Here is a 19,089-nt window from a genome sequence, read left to right as displayed (position 1 = left end):
GCGAATTGGCCAACGTAAAATGCAATTTTAGTGAACCCATAGATGAGTATCTCAACATGTTCTGCATATTAAAGGCAAGGTGCTTCACACAAGTGCCCGATCATGAATTGGTTGAGATGACTGCGAGAGGGTTAGATTTCTCTATAAGAAAGAAGTTAGATCCCAATTATCTGAGGGATATGATCTAATTGGCGGACAGAGTTCGACAAGTAGAATGCTTGAAGGCTGAAAAGGCTAGAGCAAATAGAAGTAATAAAAAGGAGAGGGTTGCATATGTCGAGGCCGAGGAAGGCGAAAAAGAAATTTATGATGACCTTTCAGCCTTCGAAGAAGTAAAAGTGGACTTAGCTGAGTTAAAGCAAGGGCCACCCTATCCTTATAAAATATTAGCCCCCTTAAATGGAAAGAACTCTGTCGATGTGACAAAGTGTGATGAAATTTTCAATTTATTAGTAAAGGATGGCCAAATGATAGTGCCACCCAGTGTCAAAATTCCTCCGTTAGAGCAACGGAAGAAAAGAGGTTTCTGCAGATATCACAATTTTTAGGGCACAAAACCTCGTAGTATTTTCTTTTCAGGGATCTCATTCAAAATGCTATCAAGGAGGGACGCCTAAAGTTTGGCGAAAAGAGAAAAAACCAGATGAAGGTGGATGTTGACCTTTTGCCAATAATTGATACCAACTATGTTGAACCTGCAGACATCAACATGGTGGAGGTTATTGATTACCTCATCAACCAAGATCTTGAAGACAAAGTCATTGAAGATTTTTCTACAGGTGTCGAATCGAAGGAGGCTACTAAAGGCCTAATTGTCAAAGATATCAAGGGTAAGACTACTGAAGGTTTTGCTGCAAGAGTTGAATGGCAAAGGCTACTAAAGGCCTTAGAATCAAATTCCAAGAAGTCAATATCACTGATGGTCCAAACTTGGAAGTGAACATGGGGGATTTCGACTAGCCCCCTGAGATGAACAAGGTCGAAAGGGTGGCCAAAAAGAGGAAAGTCAAATGGAGACGGTGTACCGAAAGGTTGGGGAGAGACTACTCGATTTCCTTGTTCGTAGTCATAAGAAGAATTTGGAGGCTTTAATGTGTCCAGATGCAGTGCAGTGTATGATAGGAAGGCGTCAGAGAACTTTGAAAAAGTTCAATATGCCTGAAGCAATGGCAATTGGAGAGACGTTAGGAGCAGTTTTGTGTTCGACAAACGAAGAGTCCCTAGGAGGCCAGTCGGTTCCTACCCAAAGGAGAAACGAAGAGTGAGTCCTTACCCTAAGGAAAATCGAAGGGTAACATTCAAACTTCCAACTAATGCTCCAACTGATAGGTGGGTAAGGCCAAATGAGAATAGGGGACAACGACAAGAAAAATGGAAAAAATTTCGAATTGAGAAGAGATTTATCTATAGACTATAGAAAAGAGTTCTAAGTGTTAAAACAACAAGTCTTTATATTTGAAAACTAAAAAGGAAAGAATCCAATGACAAAGTCTCAATGGCGAAGACATCAGAAGATCAAGAAGACACAGAGAGAGATGACTTTGAAGGATGTGGGAGACTCTTGTAATTACGTATTTCACATCACAATAAATGATTGGATCAACTTGCAAAAATGAAAGTCCATTAGTCAAACCATAAGAAATAACTGGATGAAGCAACGAAAGTAAAAGTTCAAAAATATGCCTGATTGAAGTTCATTTTGACGACTGTGTAGTTACATAATTTTAAAATCATTGTATGAAGTAAAAAAAGTGAAGGTCCGATTATTTTACGGACCAGTATTATCTCCTGCTTTTTCCATTCAACCATCATTATGCCTTAAATCTAATGGCCGAAAAAAATTAGTCATTACCATTAATTAGATGAGAGAGAAATAAAATAAAAATCAAATGGTTAGAATCAGTGCCACACACAACAGGAGGGGAAAAACGGGAGAGGATCTGGTCCTTATTTTACCTATAAGGCTAGACAAAATGTCTTTGTGTGTTTCCTTTTGAAACAAAAGAGAACACTTGTGTTTGACAGACCTTGGGCTATACATGAAAGTGACACTAGTCATAGTTAAAGACACCAAACGAAATGTATAGTACCGATCTTTAACATATTTTTATCTATAATAATAAAAACACAATAGTAATATATAATCTATTATTGTGAAAACCATTGTTCCAAGATTTTATATTGTTATTACAATTTACTAACCAAAGAAATCAATCGATTTTATGCATACTATAAGGTCTGAAAGAGGAGTCTTTCCTTAATTTGTCTTCGAGATTACTGTGATTCCATAAATCTTTTAATGTTCCCTCGGAAAATTATACTATTATAAATATGAGTTTTGTTAACTGCAGAATGTTGATAATTTTTATATATTCTTGAGACATAAGTAAGTAGTTTCACAGTTAACTCTCCTTATTTTAAGGTTAAATCATTTACTTGAGGTCTCTTCCAAAGTGATGAGATCAGCAGTAACTTATGAGTAGTTTGAAATTTAAACTTAATATTCTGATATAAACAAACACTTGTGCAAGTGTTACAGAAAAATAAAAATCCTTATCCTAACAGAAATGGTAAACATAGAAGTTCAAGGGATCATCTCAAACAAAACAATGATGTTATACATACAAAACAATCAAGAAGAATCATTTCCCTCTTTTCCTTTCATAGATTAACTAACAATCTTCTTTTTGTATTAATGATGGAGTTGGTGGAGTCATTGTTCCTTCTTTACCTCTTTCAAGAGTAAAACTTGTGCCAGATTTGGTTGATACTACTACATCTTCTCTATCCAAATTTGAAATTGAAACTTGATCGCAAGTATCAATTGATTTCAAACATAACTTACCTTCCAAGATATCATAACTATTCCCAGTCCTAACTTCTTGAGCAAGAGAACACCAACAACAGCATAACCAAAGCGTACAATCAGAAACCGATGGTTTTCCAAAACAGAAATCATATGCAGGCAAATTGAACCTCTTTCGCATTTGTATCCTCCAAAAGCCACCATAGAGTAAACCACAAAAACAAAGGATGATTCCAACAGCTATTAAAGCTATTCTAACATTATCATCATCAATGTTACCAGAAGCCAATACAAATACCCAAAAAGGAGCCATACATAACAGCATAAAAGTAGCTATATGCACATACATGTTCCCAAATCCAAGTCTCTCCATGTTCCAACCAAACTCACAGAAACTGCAGAAAAGTGAGAGAAATGATACAGATATATCATGCCATATTTCAAATATTCCTCCACTCCAATTCGGTCTATTTTCTAATTCTATAACTTCTCCCCGTCGATCTTTACATGCAAATGCATACTTTTTCTCAAACGGTTTCGTAATTTTCTCTTGTGATTCTTCATCCACCTCACAATCATAGTCCTTCCCAAGCGGACCAAGAATAATGTACAATCCAGCTATGGCCGGTGTCACAATTGCAACCGATATAGTAATTCCAACTCCAACTGCAGGTCGCTGAGACCTTGTGTATCCTAAATTTAGACAACAAAGTGCATATTGAGCGAAACAATTAACGTGCAGAAGAATAACCACTACCATCATATGTCTCCATTCATGTGGCTTACCAGTACCATTTTTGCAGTAAATCATTCTAAGTCTAGATATGTCATCTGTTCTCCATCTACACAAAAGAACAAGCTGGTGGAACCTCTTTGGATGTTGATACAAACACATAAGCGTAAATAGTGCATTTAGTATCTGATTATTTATCTCAAACCATGTATTCCTCTCCGACTTAGTTTTTAGCACATTATTCAACATTCCTGTCATGACTAAGAACAGAATCGCACCCGAAACAGCGACGCAAGCTATCCACGCGAAAAGTGCCATGTTCATCGGGTTTTTGATCCATTCCACGCACATTTTCTTGACTGAATTCCAATCAACTTTCTTAGAAAACATCGTACGGAGACGCGATTTTAGTCCATTGTTGGAATGAGGAGAAGGTACAGGCTGTGAAATAAGGTCTTTCTCATTAGGGGTTGAAATATGTAGAGAAGCAAACTCCTTCACTTGACTCCCATTAGATTCTTCAATTTCATTTCGGGGACTTGTAATAATACCATTATCAACTGGAATCATTCTGATATTGAACTTTGAGATTTTACAACCAGAATCAGAACCACATCACCAATGTTATAGGTATAGAATGATTACTGCAAAAGACATAACAAGATGATCTGTTGTAAGATTTAAATCCATAATAACCTCTATAACAATGACACCTCTAAAAATATGTGGGGACAACTTCTCTACCCATCACAAAAAGTTGGGTAGTGTACCTTCAACCAATCATAAGATTCCATACATTTAACGCATTTAATTATTTATTAAAATACTACAAATATTTGTTATTTTCAAAGCATTTTATAAAGGAGGTAACTTTACCCAACTTTTTAAATTAGGCAGATAAGAATTCACCAAAATATGTATTTGTGTCAGGTGTGTGAAACCGACATACACTTGTGATTACGTTTAGTTTATATTTTTTTTCAAATTATTACCGGTGTCCACGTGTCAGTGTTGCCGGTGTCTGTGTCATGCAGAGCAAGTTTCTAAGTTCCAAGCAAATTAACTACAAATCAAGCAATAACACATACAACCTAAAGTAATCCAGGAAATAAAACTGTGGCCATAAGAGAATGATCAATTTAAGAGCAATAACATACAAAAATTCAAAAACATTGAATAAAATAATTGAGTTTGAGTATAGTAAAGTGAGTGAGACATGCGTCATACCTATGATGAAGGGGTTTTTGGTTTTGGATGGAAGTGATTCCATTTCAGTAACAAGAATAATAGTATTTGGTAAAGTTGAATCGATTCCAAAAACAAGAAATGCGAAGAATGGATCGTCGTAGGCGTAGCAGGTAACAACGATGAGAGATGGATTCAAATATACGGTTGACATCTTCCAGAAAAAGAAAAAAGTGAAAGGAGTATTCAAGATTGGGATTGTGGATGGAAAAAGGAATTTTCTCTTTTTAATTTTTGATTTTTTTTTCTCTCTTTTATTTTCATTTCCATGCACGAGCCTCTTGCCATATACCTCTTCGTGTAATTACTCTCAATTAACGAATCATTATTCATTGTTACCACACATTAATAGTAAGATTTTTTTAATTCACGCATACTTAACTTGTATTTAATTAAAGTAAAAGCTAAGATTTAAAATTTAAAAGAAAAACATATATGTAGACCAAGTTTATAAATGTTACTCAAATGCAGAAAGAAACACGTAAACTCATTAAAATATTAATTAATTTATTTATGCAATACAGTATCAATGAAATATTTTGGGAATCAATCACTTTCAATGAAATGAATGTTTGTCAAATAGATTATGTGAAGACTTAAGATAAATTAAAATATATATTTTTAAAATAATTATATAAATTTAATATTTTTTTAATATTATGATTAATTTTTTAAAAAACTATGCATCCGGCTAAATTTTCCTGGAGTGAGTAAAAGAAATTGAACGGCAATGTAATTAAGTTAATACTCATATTGTATACCTACACCCAACTCACTTTTCACCGTAAACAATGACATGAAGAGTGAATAATGACATAAATAATAACGTAAGTAGTGGTGAATAGTGGTTGTGAATAATAATATGAACAGTGCATGAATAATAGTAACACAAAATTGATTAATTGAGTGTAAAAAATTGGTTAATATAGTTTATTGTGTAGTTAATAACGACTCAGATATTAAAAATAATTTTTAATAGTAAAATAAAATTGATTAATAATGTATAAAATATTAGTTAATAAATGGATGAAGTTGATTAATAAGCATCCAGATATTAAAAATAATTTAGTAGTAAAATAAAGTTGGTTAATGAAGTGTAAAATATTGATTAATATAGTCATGAAGTTGGTTAATAAGTACTTAAATATTAAAAATAATTTTTAATAATAAAATAAAATTAGTTAATAAAGTGGAAAATATTGATTAATAAAGTGATGAAGTTGGTTAATCACATCATTTTTATATTGGTATTCTTTAGTCTATAAAAATATTTAAAAAGTTAATATTTTTTTAATAAAAACATTATTTACCATATAGATGAACATGTTCACCGTATTAGTGAATAGTAAATACAGTGTGTAGTGTAGATTTTAAGTGTAATAGCATTTTTCTTAAGCTAATGGCTAAAACTTTATTGATAAAAAGTACTGCTGCACTTGATGTGGCTTAGGCTTCGCTATTTTGATTTCACATCTTTTGTTTTGATAGAATCTCACAAAACCAAGTTGAAAAGAAAACCCACCACAAGTTGTCGGAAAATGGAAATAAAAATTGATAAGAATGTGCTTTTTTTTACTTTATTTTTAATGATATGTCTCAATCTTTTCACTTTCTTTCCTTGTCAATAATTTTTTATAAAATGGTTATACTCATATTTATTAAAAGTTTGAAAAAAAATTATTCAAAAGCATAAAGATTTTAAGGAATAAAATAATTTTTAATAATTTTATTTTTACGTAGAAATGTTTGTTCCCATTAAATTTTACATAATTTTTATTAATAAAATATATAATTAAATAAGTTTTTAGTCCCTATAAATATAGTACCCTTCAATTTTAGTTTCTATAAAAAAAAAATTCAAATCGTCCTCGCAATATTTTTTGTCTCCACAATTGATCTCTCCCGTTATATTCTAATAATAGAGGCTTACGTGGCATGTCACGTGGAAGAGTTTTGATGACTGGAAAATGATTTTACCTACGGACAACAAATAACTATCACTAAAAGTTCAACCATACCTTTGCATCTTCTCAAACACAATCAATGCTTCTTTATTAAACATGCATCGCGTAGCTCCGCAAATTATCATTGTCCAACACATAACATCTCTTTCCTCCATCAATTCAAAAACCATCGCTTCAACTTGTAAATGTTTCATTTCATATCATATACCTCATATATTTGGGACATATACTTCGATTCAAAATCTCAACAAACATACATTCACTCTATATGCAGAACATTTAATCTCTAAAAAAATTCCTACGTTTACTCTATATGTCATGTAGGAATTTAATACAATCACGATAAAATTATGTACTCTATGTCATTTTATGATTAAAACTTTACAAATTCTTCAAAAAAATATGATGATATCATTCTTTGTGTTGATTTATTCGTCTGCATTTGCATTTGGGGAAGGAGAATATGCATCTAGAATATAGTGACGGTTTCTAGGCTATGGTGATGGATTCTGGGTTTTGGACATGAATCTTCATCTTCTTAAATACTTTTAGTGACGGTTACTAAGCTATTGTGACAGTTTTGGGTTTTGGAAATGAATCTTCATCTTCTTAAATATTTTTAGTGACAGTTTTAGGGCTTTTAGTGACTGATTTTGGGTTTGATATGAATCTATTGGATGTGCATAATAATTCAAACGCATTGTATAAGCTTATGGATGTGAATTGGTGTGAATAGCTTATCAAATATGCACTTTTGGATGCTGGTTTTTGGTTATGTCGAGGCCGTAACCGGTTATGGAAAATAGTGTAACCAGTTGCAGCATGTGGTTCCAGCTTCTGGATTTCTGGGTGTATAGGCGTAACCGGTTACGGGCCCGAGTCTGGGTAGTTTAGCTTATTTTTAAAGTTGTTTGTGTTCCACTTATTTTGATAGCTTGTATAAATATCCCTAAACTATAACGTGTATTGAAAATACCATTTTTTTTCTCCTCATCTCAATTCACTCTCTCTCTCTCTATTATTCTCTCATTTTCATTTTCTCAAATTAATCACTTTTCTCCATTGATTCACCAAAATATATTGTGTATGTTCCAACATTTGGCATCAAGAGTCTAGTTCATGATCCTTAATTCGTTACAAAGATGACTACCGTCTCCAATGATCGAGTTCCCACCAATCTTCCAACCCTTGATTCAAAGAATTATGATAAATGGTACAAATAAATGAATGTGTTGTTTGGCTATTAAGATGTTCTTGAAGTGGTTAACAATGGATTTACTCCACTTCGGGCAAAAGCTACAGATGCTCAGAAGGCTACACACAAAGAAGAAAAGAAGAAAGATTACAAGGCACTCTTCTTTATTCATTGCGATTCGGCGAAGCAAGCTAGGGAGACCTTGAAAAAAGCTTGTGAAAGGGTTGATAAAGCAAAGGTAGTAAGGTTACAAACTCACAAGCAACAATTCGAATTGGTTCAAATGGAAGAGAAGGAGACAATAGACGAATACGTGACGCGCATTGCGCATTTGGTTAATCAAATCAAGTCGTGCAGAGAGACTGTTTTGGAGCAGAATGTTGAGTCGAAGATCTTGCGTTCTTTAACATTAAGATTCGACAATATTGTAATGGAAATCGAAGAATCAAATAACCTTTCAACATTTAGAAAAGAGTAGCTTCAAAGCTCTCTTGAGACTCACGAACAAATGACGGATGAAAAGGGAAATGAAAAAGCTAAAGCGGAGATTGCGCACGGTTCAATGAGAAGAGTAAAATATCGAAAGGAAAATGGGCATCGAGAGGAAGTCAAATTTCCAGAATTTTGCTGGAAAAGATTCACAAAATTCAAAGGTTTAGATGGGAGAAAGAGGTGAAAGCAGCTCCAAAGGTATTGGTCAAGGAAACAATACCAAGAGACTTAACAAGAGTAATGTGAAATGTTACAATTGTCATAGACATGGTCATTTCGCAAGAGATTGTAACGCGAAAGCAAAGGAAAATCAAAGCGATGAGGCTAAGGTTGCTCGACAGGAGGTGGATGATGATAACACATTTATGGTGATGATCACGTAGGAGAATTATGGCAGTAGAGAGCTGGTTGACAACAACAGTAGCAGCTGTAGTGGTTTGAAAAATGTTGCAGAAACGTGTTCGGAGCAAAATGTTATGGTAACGGTTCAAGATAGAGTCCAATGCAGTGATGAGTGGTACTTGGATTATGTTTGTTCAACACATATGACAGGTAGAAAGGATTGGTTTACCCAATTCAATCAAGCCACGAAGAATAAGGTGAAATTCGCAGAAGATACCACTTTAGCGGCCGACAAGGTCGGTGATGTTTTGATCATGAGAAGGGATGGTGGTCATTCCTTGATCAAATATGTGTTGTGAATTCATGGAATTAAATGTAATCTCTAGAGTATTCTCCAATTGTTTGAGAAGGATTACATGATTCACATGGAAAATAAAATTTTACGCGTTTTGGACCGAAACGGGGGTTTTAGTCCTTAAAGCTCCTATGGCTACCAATAGGACTTTCAAGATAGAATTGAAGGAAATTGAGCATAAGTGTCTTGCTACAGAGGCAATTCGAGAAGAGTGGTTGTGGCACTATCGTCTTGGACATCTCAATTTTTTAGACCACGAAGCTTTACAAAGGGTTGGTATGGTAATTGGGTTGTCAAAGATCAATATTCCAGCTGAGATGTGTGAAGAGTGTGTACAAGGGAAGTTTCACAAGAGTAGTTTCAGCAAGGATGCAGGTCTCAGGACCAAGCATCACCTTGAGGAGGTGTACTCCGATGTGTGTGGTCCAATATAAGTCAACTCAAATGGTGGTAATAGGTACTTTGTCACTTTTATCGAAGATTTTGGTAGGAAACTATGGATATACCTAATCAAGAAAAAGGATGAGGTATTTGACGTGTTCGTGAGATTTAAGTCAATGGTTGAGCGGCAAAGCGGTCACAAGCTTAAAATTCTCAAAACAAATGGTGGAGGTGAATATACCTCGAATGAGTTTGGGAAGTATTGTGATGATGAGGGGATAATGCGTGAAGTTGTGCCACCCTACACACCACAACATAATGGTGTTGTCGAGAGGAAGAATCGTTCGATAATGAACATGGTTCGAAGCATGTTAAAGGGAAAAAACTTGTCGCATGAGTTATGGGGTGAATTCGTTTCTACAGCCGCCTATTTGTTGAATAGTTGCCCTACAAATAAGCTTGATAAGGTGACTCCAAAAGATGTATGGTATGGATTTAAACCAAGCTTGATTCATTTGATAGTTTTCAGTTTGATAGCATTTCGACACGTTCCGGTCCAGCTTCTAAAGAAGTTGGATGACAAGGGGGAGATGATGTTGCTCGTAGGTTATCACCCCACCGGAGGTTATAAATTATTTGATGTTGCAAACAAGAATATTGTGATCATTCGAGAAGTCGAGGTTGAAAAATTGAAGTAGTTTAGCATGCTTGGGACTGGTTTGACATATTCTGTAATTGATTGCCAGAATGGCGTAACTGGTTACAGGCGCGAATTCTTGCTACCATAAGTTGTTGGGATTGGTGTAGCAGAAGGCGTAACCGGTTACGAGAATCTTGTAACCGGTTACGGCAGTGAATATTTGAATTCTCAAAATTGCAGGTGGTACAGAATAGCAACCTGTCGAAGCCGAAATCGGGGAATGCAGTAGACGACCAACTAGGCCAAGAGGTTTGCCTCAGAGACTCCGATATTGTGAAGTATTTTAGGATAAAGAAATCAATGAAAATAGCAATTTCATTCACTTTGCGCTTATGGCCAAATCCAAGCCTGTTAGCACGGAAGAGGCATTAAGTGATCCAAAGTGGGTGTGTGCGATGAAAGAGGAACTGGAATCGATCGAGAAGAATATTACTTAGAAGTTGGTTGATCTACCAGAACGAAAGAAGCCAATCGATGTGAGATGGGTCTATAAAGTGAGGGAGAATCCTAAATGTGAAATTATCAAGCACAAGGCCCGACTAGTTGCGAAGGGATTTTAGCAAAGAGAGTGTATAGACTTTGATGAGGTATTTGCACATATTTCTAGGCTAGAAACCATAAGGCTAATTGTTGGCATTGCGAATTGCAACAATTGGTCGATGTATCAAATGGATGTGAAATCTGTGTTTTTGAATGGTCCACTTGAGGAGGAAGTTTATGTAGGACGGCCCCTTGGTTATGTTGTGACAAATCAAGAGGTAAGGGTTTACAAATTTAAGAAAGCACTTTATGGTTTGAAATAAGGTCCAAGAGCTTGGAACAAAAGCATAGATGGTTTCCTAGTCAACGTTGACTTCAAGAAATGTGTGTCTGAGTATGGTGTTGATGTGAAGACGCATGCAAGCAAATATGTGATTATAATTTGCTTGTATGTGGATAATTTGTTGATCACGGGAAGCAATGAGTTGAGTATTTAAGTTCAAGAGTGAACTTATGGAAGAGTTTGAAATGAGTGATCTTGGGGTCATGACTTACTTTCTTGGCATAGAGTTCCACAAGTCAAAATTGAGACTACTCATGCACCAAAGGAAGTATGCACTTGAGATATTGAAGAGGTGTGATATGGAGCATTGTAATGCTGCCAATACACCAGCTGAAGCAAGGTTGCAAGTGTCCAAAAGTGATGATGAGCAGAATGTGGATCCAACACAATATAGAAGAATGATTGGATCATTATGTTACTTGTGCAATACGCGGCCAGATTTGGCGTTTAGTGTCGGTATTGCGAGTAGATTTATGGAGAGACCAAAGGTGTCTCACTTGACAACAGTTAAGAGGATCATACGATACATCAAAGGTACTCTTGATAACGTTCCAGCCATTAACCTTGCTAAGAATCCCATTGCACATGGGAGGAGCAAGCATATTGAGATGAGGTTTTATTACTTGAGGGATTTGGTGTGTGAAGGTAAGCTGAGATTGGGAGACTGTCGAAGAGAATAACAACTTGCAAATTTGTTGACGAAAGGGGTCACAAATGTTGTGTTCAAGAAGTTGGTGATGAGCTTGGGCATGAAGAATTTGGAGTATTTAAATTAAGGTGGTGTATTGGATGTGCGTAATAATTCAAAAGTGTTGTATAAGCTTTTGGATGCGAAGTGGTGTGAACAGCTTATCAAATAAGCTCTTCTGAAAGCTAGTTTTAAGTTTTGTCGACGTCGTAACCGATTACGGGAAATAGCGTAACCAGTTACAGCATGTGGTTCCAGCTTCTAGATTTCTGGATGTGTGGACGTAACTTGTTATAGGATTTTGCGTAACCGATTACGAGCCCGAGTCTGGGCAGTTTAGCTTATTTTTTAAGTTGTTTTGTGTTCCACTTGTTTTTGATAGCTTGTATAAATATCCCTCACTATAACATGTGTTCAAATGCCATTTTTTTCTCCTCATCTCAATTCACTCCCTCTATTATTCTCTCCTTTTAATCTTCTAAAATTAATCACTTTTCTCCATTGATTCACCAAAATACATTGTGTATGTTCCAACAGAATCTTTATCTTCCAATATAATTTTAGTGATAGTTTTTAAGCTTTTAGTGACGAATTATGGGTTTGATATGAATCTTCATCTTCCACTATAACTTTAGTGACAGTTTTTAGAAAGATTTTGGGTTTGATATGAATTTTCATCTTCTAAGATAGTTTTGGTGACGGTTTCTAGGCTTTAGTGGCGGATTTTTGGTTTGTCATGAATCTTCATCTTCTAAGATAGTTTTAATGACGGTTTCTAACTTTTAGTGACGGACAGTCTTCCACGTGACGCGTAAAATTGGACAAAAAATTTGTAGAGAATAAAATTTTATAGACCCTAAACATATTTAACCCAAAAATATATACTAGTTTTCTTAAGAGTATCAAATAATATGTCAAACACATTTTTTTAAAAATACCCTAAAATCAAACTTCCTTATTTTTATTCCCGAGTAACTTATTCTCTTTCTAATCCTTGAACCAAACACACCCATTATGACACAATAACAATTTAGTCCTTAATCTAGATTGAAAAGCCTTGTTCTCAAAACTTTCACTCTACAATATGGCTTGACTTATAGAAATATGATAATTAGTCTATAAATTATCTTAAATCAGTCTTCTTAAATCCTGAAATATTGTTCTATTTTTAAGAAGAATGAAATATTGTTCTTTTTGTTAAATTCTGTTTTTATATACTGTACTATTATATGGGGCATATATCTATGGCTTAAGAAAACATGAGTATATAACATTACAACCTGGTCCAGGTAAACTGAGTGTAAAGTGTTAACAAGATATATCATAGTAGTTTCATTCAAACTCAAGCCCAAGCAACCTCGATAAAATCATTTTTTGAATTCAGTCCGGCCAATTCAATTGAGAAAGCAAAGCAAGTACACTCTATAAAATACAAGTGTAGGATGGAACAACAGGACAGCCAAGCATAGAACAAAGAAAATCATCAATATTATGTCCAACCAACAGAATGCTGGATTACAGTTTATGTAAGATCATCCTCTTCAAGTTCTTTGGCTTTCAGCTTTTCCTTCACCCTCAAAAGAAGTGTCGTCTTCCAAGAATCCTGCACACGCAAGCAAATAATGTCGATGAACTGCAGACACTAAAGCTACTAATGGTATGCAAAAATAAGGAAACATATCGGCACCGTCATGACGTTTAAGTCAACAACACCAAACTCTTCAACAGATAAGTAGGCTTTGCACACTAGAATGACAGGCACACGGTATTTCAGAGGCAATAATTTATTTGTATTTTAAAATTTTCATACAAAACTTGTTTTGACAGAAAATACACAGCTATCATTACAGGAAACGAACCAGTTGCATGTGTCAAGACCAGGCAACATCCTGTCCATGAACCATAACGCTGAACACTCTTAAATACACAAGGATAACATCATAACAAAGCAGTTTATCATCAAATTCAAAGCATAATGTATTATGTAACTTCGATAAAAGAAAACATATGTATGGAAAACTGGTGCTACAAAGCTCCCACCTAGCAAACCCAGGGAAGGATTGGCTCCACTGAGTTAACTATAGGTAGTCAGTCCTACCTTGAATTTAAAAGAAATTGATTCTACTCCTTGAACCCCTGACCATCTAGCCACAGCATTTGTAACACCGATAAAAGAGAGAAATTCTATGCTTCATTGATTTTATTTTCACGTGTTAAAGAGAAAACACGTGAAAAGATAAGACGGGACGGGATAAAATTAAAAATGACAATATTAGAGAGTATTGTGGTAGCACCTATAGTATAAGATGATGGAAAATAGGCCTAGGTGGTTTGGGTATGTGAAGGGAATATTTGTAAATTAAGCTATGAAGAGAGTAGATCAAATGGGGAGTAGTCAAACAACTAGAGGTGGAGGAAGACCCAAAGAAACTATTAAAAAAGATCTTGAGATTAACAAATTGGATAGAAACATGAACTTAGATAGAACATTATGGCGGAATTTGTTTTATGTAACCGACCCCATTAGTGAGATAAGGTTTGTTTTTTTTTTTGGTCTATTAGTCTAGTGGCCGGAATCTCACATTGCTTAACTTCCAGGACTATTGAACATAAATATGTGAGAGCCGACCTCACCCTTTGAGATTTTCTCTGACTTCTTTTTCATAAGTTATTAGTCAAACATTTCCCGGATAGCCAATTAATTTTCGTTTTCTTCCCAACTTTGCTTCTTATTGCCTCTGTTCCCTTTCGCTCAACAATGAGCAACGACAACAAGCAAGTTTTCAACCTTGCAGATCTCTCTTTTTGCTCTGAATGATGATGGTCGTGGAGAACTAACTAACACTCTCAAAGGTTTGACTGGGCAGCCCGGGAAATTAACTGGCTACCCGGAAAGCGTTTGACCGAGAAGATTCTGTCTGAAAAAGAAGTCAAAGAAAAGCTCAAAGGGTGAGGTTACGCTTTCACATAGTTATATGTTCAATAGCCCATGAACCTAAGCAATGTGAGACTTCAAACTCCAACCACACATACATATTCAAAACTCATCGTCACGTTGGGTTAAATGTTCACATTGCAGTCCTTAAGCCAACTCTGATACCACTTGGTGGGGAGACTAGGGAAGTCGGGAGCACCAACAGGCGCCCAATGCTTTTGGGCCACGAGAGAGGGAGACGTCACGTCTCCACCCAAAACCTTAAGGAATCAGGTTTATGGATCCTCTCTCTTATAAATCTAACATTCCACTCATTCACCCCCACAAGTGTGAGTTCCCACATTTTATAATATGATCGAACACCAAATCCAGCTCCTCCTCCCCCGTCAAGATGAATCGTGGCTCTGATACCACTTGCTATGAAGCACGGGGAAGTCGAGAGCAACAACGAGCGTCCAATGCTCTAGGATTGGACATCTAGAACGTGGAAATAAATTGTTGGTGGCCCAATAGCGGAAACCTGATAACAGGTGGCTCAACGGATCTAAAACGAAGCTCTGACACCATGTTAAGAAATGTAGTTTGTCCTAACTCAACCATACAAAACCGGCTTGTTGGGTGAGGATTGCCCCCACTTGCACATGTTTAAGCCATATATTGTGAGACTCTTAACAATATTGATTAAACAACACAACATACAAGTTTTACAGGAGGTAGGTCAATTAGAACTTAAATTTCAGCATAAAATTCCAAACAGGTGTAAGTTAATGAAAATATTTCCATTTAATTGCAGTAATATGGGGTGATTTGGTTGTGAAATGTTGTGTTTATTCAGTAACAATTAAATATGAACAGAAACTACACTTGAGAAATTTTCTGCTTAATATAAACTATATGGGAATGTTGATTCCAAATTTACATTTTTTGAAGCTTACCAGAGGGGTCATGCTATCAAATTCCTTGACAACATCAGTAAACTTTCCAACATCCTCTTCATCAACTGCTGCAGCAACATCCTATCCACCCAAAAATATGTCATTATTTCATATGCAAAATATACAAGTAAACTGTGAATAAAATAATCCCAATTCTTTTAGTCGTGAAAAAATTAATAATGAAATTCAATATCCAATAACGGTGACCTACCGCCAATAACCTATATTCACGCGTTCCTGAAAATGTTGGATCTAATTCCTGCAAAACAAATACATACCCAACCAAAGAATTCAGCAGCTAGTAAGATGTTTAATGTCTCAAGACGTATACTGTTAAAATTTATAAACCTGATATTTCTCTAGTGCATTATTTATGGCAACAACATCCCCTTTGCAGAGTTGGCAAAGGCCAGCATTAAGAAGATGGCCTTTAACTCCATATTTCAGCAAATTATTGTTTAGAGATTGGCGAGCTATCTCTTCATAAATCTCAATGGACTTTTGATATCTGAAGAGTTAAGATAAAAAGAAAAGGAACAGTAAATATTCAAATTAACATAAAGTAGACGCAGTTATAAAGTCTCTTCCCTTCAAAACAAAAAAAAAAAACTGCATTACTCTAATAGTTCCTGCACTTACTAGAGCAAATCACACACCCTAAGACATGTCAGAGACCAAAGGAAGAAATGGACACACTTCTGCTAACGTGTATACAAGTGAATGAACACAATATGAGTTGTAGAAAGAGACATACTAGGCTTTTTTTTAAATAATAGACATTACTACTAAATTCCTGAAATCAAACAATCTGCAATGCACTGAAAGAATGTTAATCATAGATGGAGTGAGGTGGAGAAATGTGCTGAGAAAAAAGAAAGCCAGAAAAGAAATTCTAAGAACAAATTACTAACCAAAGGACGAAGAAATAATTGAGATAAAATATGCAGAAAGTATAGAATCTTACTGTTCCAGCTGAGCAGCGAATTGGGCCACTTTCTGCTTGCACTGGTTTGCAGAAGTGGTCACCTCTTCACTTTGATAAAAATCAGCTGACTTTTCATAGTAAACAACAGCCTGCTCAATATTTTGTTCGGATTCATACAACTCTGCAATTTCCTGTGTATAATAGTAAAACCCAGTTATCACATGTTCATGAAGATTCCAGTTCAGTCACACATTCAATGCCCAGAAGCTGGGATCTGGGCGAAAGTGCACAAAAAAATGTCAACCCTCGAAAGGGGATAATATAAGCATTTAATATAAAAGTATTGTACTATATCAAAATCTAATAAAGATGCAGATATACCTTCAAATATCTAGCAGCCATAGAGAGCCGGCCAATATCACACAAAAGATTCACAGCATGGTCTAAGCATGATACAGCCTCTGTACCAGAAAAGAGAGAAAAAATAATAAATGATATCATTTTCTACACTATGCAAGTGGTAAAAATGTTAACATGAGCTAGACTGATATATATCTCATTCAAGTTAAGCTACATAATCACAAATTCCAACTAACCAATATCCAGAAAATAACAAATCAAAATATGGAATAAAGACATCTATAAAAGAATCATATGAGACGGAATTCAAAAGTCAGCAACTTGGGCAAATTATTTTCAATAACTAACTAAAACAAGCCTAGATGTATGATATTAATCCCTAGTTAAAGCTTGTTCAAAGCATATATGTAGTTTGAGTTATAGATATGGATGGCTTAATCATCAAGATAGCATAAGGACTTTTTTATATTACATGATTATGCAAAGAGGATACCATTGCTTTATCTGATTTGTATTGCTTTATCTGATTTGCTTTAAGAAATTGATAAATAGAAATACTAGTGCTAAACAGAATTGGCCTTAATGATGGAGGCAAGAGCAGCATTTGGAGCAGAAATTATAAATGAGAAAGCATATAACAGACAACAATGAAAAACAAGAATGGGAGGACAAGAATTCGCAGCACACAATATGTAGTATTATCTTGAAGTGCATGACAGATAATCAAAGCCAATATTACTAATTATTTTTAGATTCAACATTGATTTTGATCACAATAATATACTCTATCAGTTCCAAAATAACTATCGTCCTAGGTCTTTTCACACCGAGTAAGAAAAATATAGATAAATTAAAGAATGTTGCAATTTCAAGAAACATCCTTATTCACTATTGGTTGTTAATCGTTGTCATAAATGTATAATGGAAAAGACTTGAAAGTAATGCCGACAATTTTTTGGAAAAGCAAAACAAGTCACAACACTCATTTTTAAACATTGTTTTTATGCTAAAACGACAATTATTTTGAAATGGAGGGAGTTGTATACACTCATTGTTTTTATGCTAAAACGACAATTATTTTGAAATGGAGGGAGTTGTATACACTCAATTGAGCTTTGGGCCCTCTAATTCTTTTTTTCTAGTATAGATCCCTATAGTTTCATAGCATTAAGTTGTTGGTCCACCGTGAAGCAATACTTGACTGAGTTAAACGACAAGAACCAATCCTTTATGCAAAATAGGAAAATATGAATATAAACCCAAAATTTCAATATTGTAGCAGATCCCAAATAAATTAACAGCGTTACCAACCATAAAAGAATTCAGTTCAAATACCGACAACTACTTACATAACATGCATACATACCACTTATATTAGTCTTTTTATAGCAATGTGCAGCATCAACATAAGCCTGTGAAGCCTCGTGCTTGCTTTCCAACTAGAAACAGAAGAATACAATGTCATAGCAGTCCTAAATGAAATATAGCAGGAAAAACCACATGCCAAAAACCTAATTCATATTTGTTACCTTCAAATGACAATTCGCCAACTTAACATAAGTCGATCCCGCTTTGTCCCCTAAAATGACAAATAGATGAATCAAAACAACATACAGAACTATTCCATCCTAAATCCTCACTACCAAAAAAAATCATGCAACAAAAATCAACAAAAAGCAATGATAATTCCATCATATCTCACAAAACTCCAAAAATTACATTCTATCGCAACTAATTAATCAGATCAATAACAATTTCAAATCAGGAATTGGAAACCTAAAAATAACGATAACAATTTCAGTAACTAGTTTAACACCGAGAAAATAAGGAGAGAAAGGGAAAATACATGATTTAGCGAGTTTGAACGAATTGGCGGCTTTATCGAATAGATCGGCGGCATCTTCGAATTTTGAACTGAATATGGCCCAACCGTTGAGCTTCTTCTCAGCTTTCTTCTCGAAATCCTCTGCCCTTGCTAACTGATCGGCCATTTTACTCCGATCGGAAGCAAATGATGGATCGATTTACTGTGTTGCGGAAATTTTGAGGTGAAGAAGAATCATAAGAGAAAGGAGGAGAATAGAGAGATATTAGAGATAGACTCTGAAGACCCAAAAACTGCAAATGAAAAAGTGGAACGAGACGAAACGAAAAGGTCTAAGCCAGCGAAAATTGTCAACTTTTTTCTTTTTTTTCTTAAAATTAGCAAA

At 35.1% G+C, this 19,089-nt stretch overlaps 3 protein-coding genes across 3 annotated transcripts; 1 reads left to right on the top strand and 2 right to left on the bottom strand.

Moving 5' to 3' along the window:
• Window positions 1-2,477: 2,477 nt before the first annotated feature.
• Window positions 2,478-5,079, bottom strand: LOC131638029 (uncharacterized). The gene is made up of 2 exons (XM_058908589.1): window positions 4,767-5,079; window positions 2,478-4,183 (listed from the first exon to the last, which is right to left on the bottom strand). The coding sequence occupies exon 2, from the start codon at window positions 4,107-4,109 to the stop codon at window positions 2,673-2,675; it is 1,437 nt and encodes a 478-aa protein (XP_058764572.1). The 5' UTR covers window positions 4,110-4,183; window positions 4,767-5,079; the 3' UTR covers window positions 2,478-2,672.
• Window positions 5,080-11,206: 6,127 nt separating this feature from the next.
• LOC131638037 (uncharacterized mitochondrial protein AtMg00810-like) lies at window positions 11,207-11,716 on the top strand. Its single transcript, XM_058908597.1, has one exon. The coding sequence runs from the start codon at window positions 11,207-11,209 to the stop codon at window positions 11,714-11,716; it is 510 nt and encodes a 169-aa protein (XP_058764580.1).
• Window positions 11,717-13,030: 1,314 nt separating this feature from the next.
• On the bottom strand, window positions 13,031-19,054 carry LOC131638046 (alpha-soluble NSF attachment protein 2-like). The gene is made up of 9 exons (XM_058908607.1): window positions 18,726-19,054; window positions 18,409-18,458; window positions 18,246-18,318; window positions 16,901-16,980; window positions 16,559-16,710; window positions 15,943-16,102; window positions 15,806-15,853; window positions 15,595-15,675; window positions 13,031-13,327 (listed from the first exon to the last, which is right to left on the bottom strand). The coding sequence occupies exons 1-9, from the start codon at window positions 18,868-18,870 to the stop codon at window positions 13,247-13,249; spliced, it is 870 nt and encodes a 289-aa protein (XP_058764590.1). The 5' UTR covers window positions 18,871-19,054; the 3' UTR covers window positions 13,031-13,246.
• Between the last annotated feature and the right edge of the window lie 35 nt (window positions 19,055-19,089).

The sequence above is a fragment of the Vicia villosa genome, unplaced genomic scaffold (genome assembly GCF_029867415.1).
Source record: "Vicia villosa cultivar HV-30 ecotype Madison, WI unplaced genomic scaffold, Vvil1.0 ctg.002149F_1_1, whole genome shotgun sequence".
Lineage (NCBI taxonomy): Eukaryota > Viridiplantae > Streptophyta > Magnoliopsida > Fabales > Fabaceae > Vicia > Vicia villosa.
Note: the sequence above shows the minus strand (reverse complement) of the source record. Positions and strands in the feature narration are given on the sequence as shown.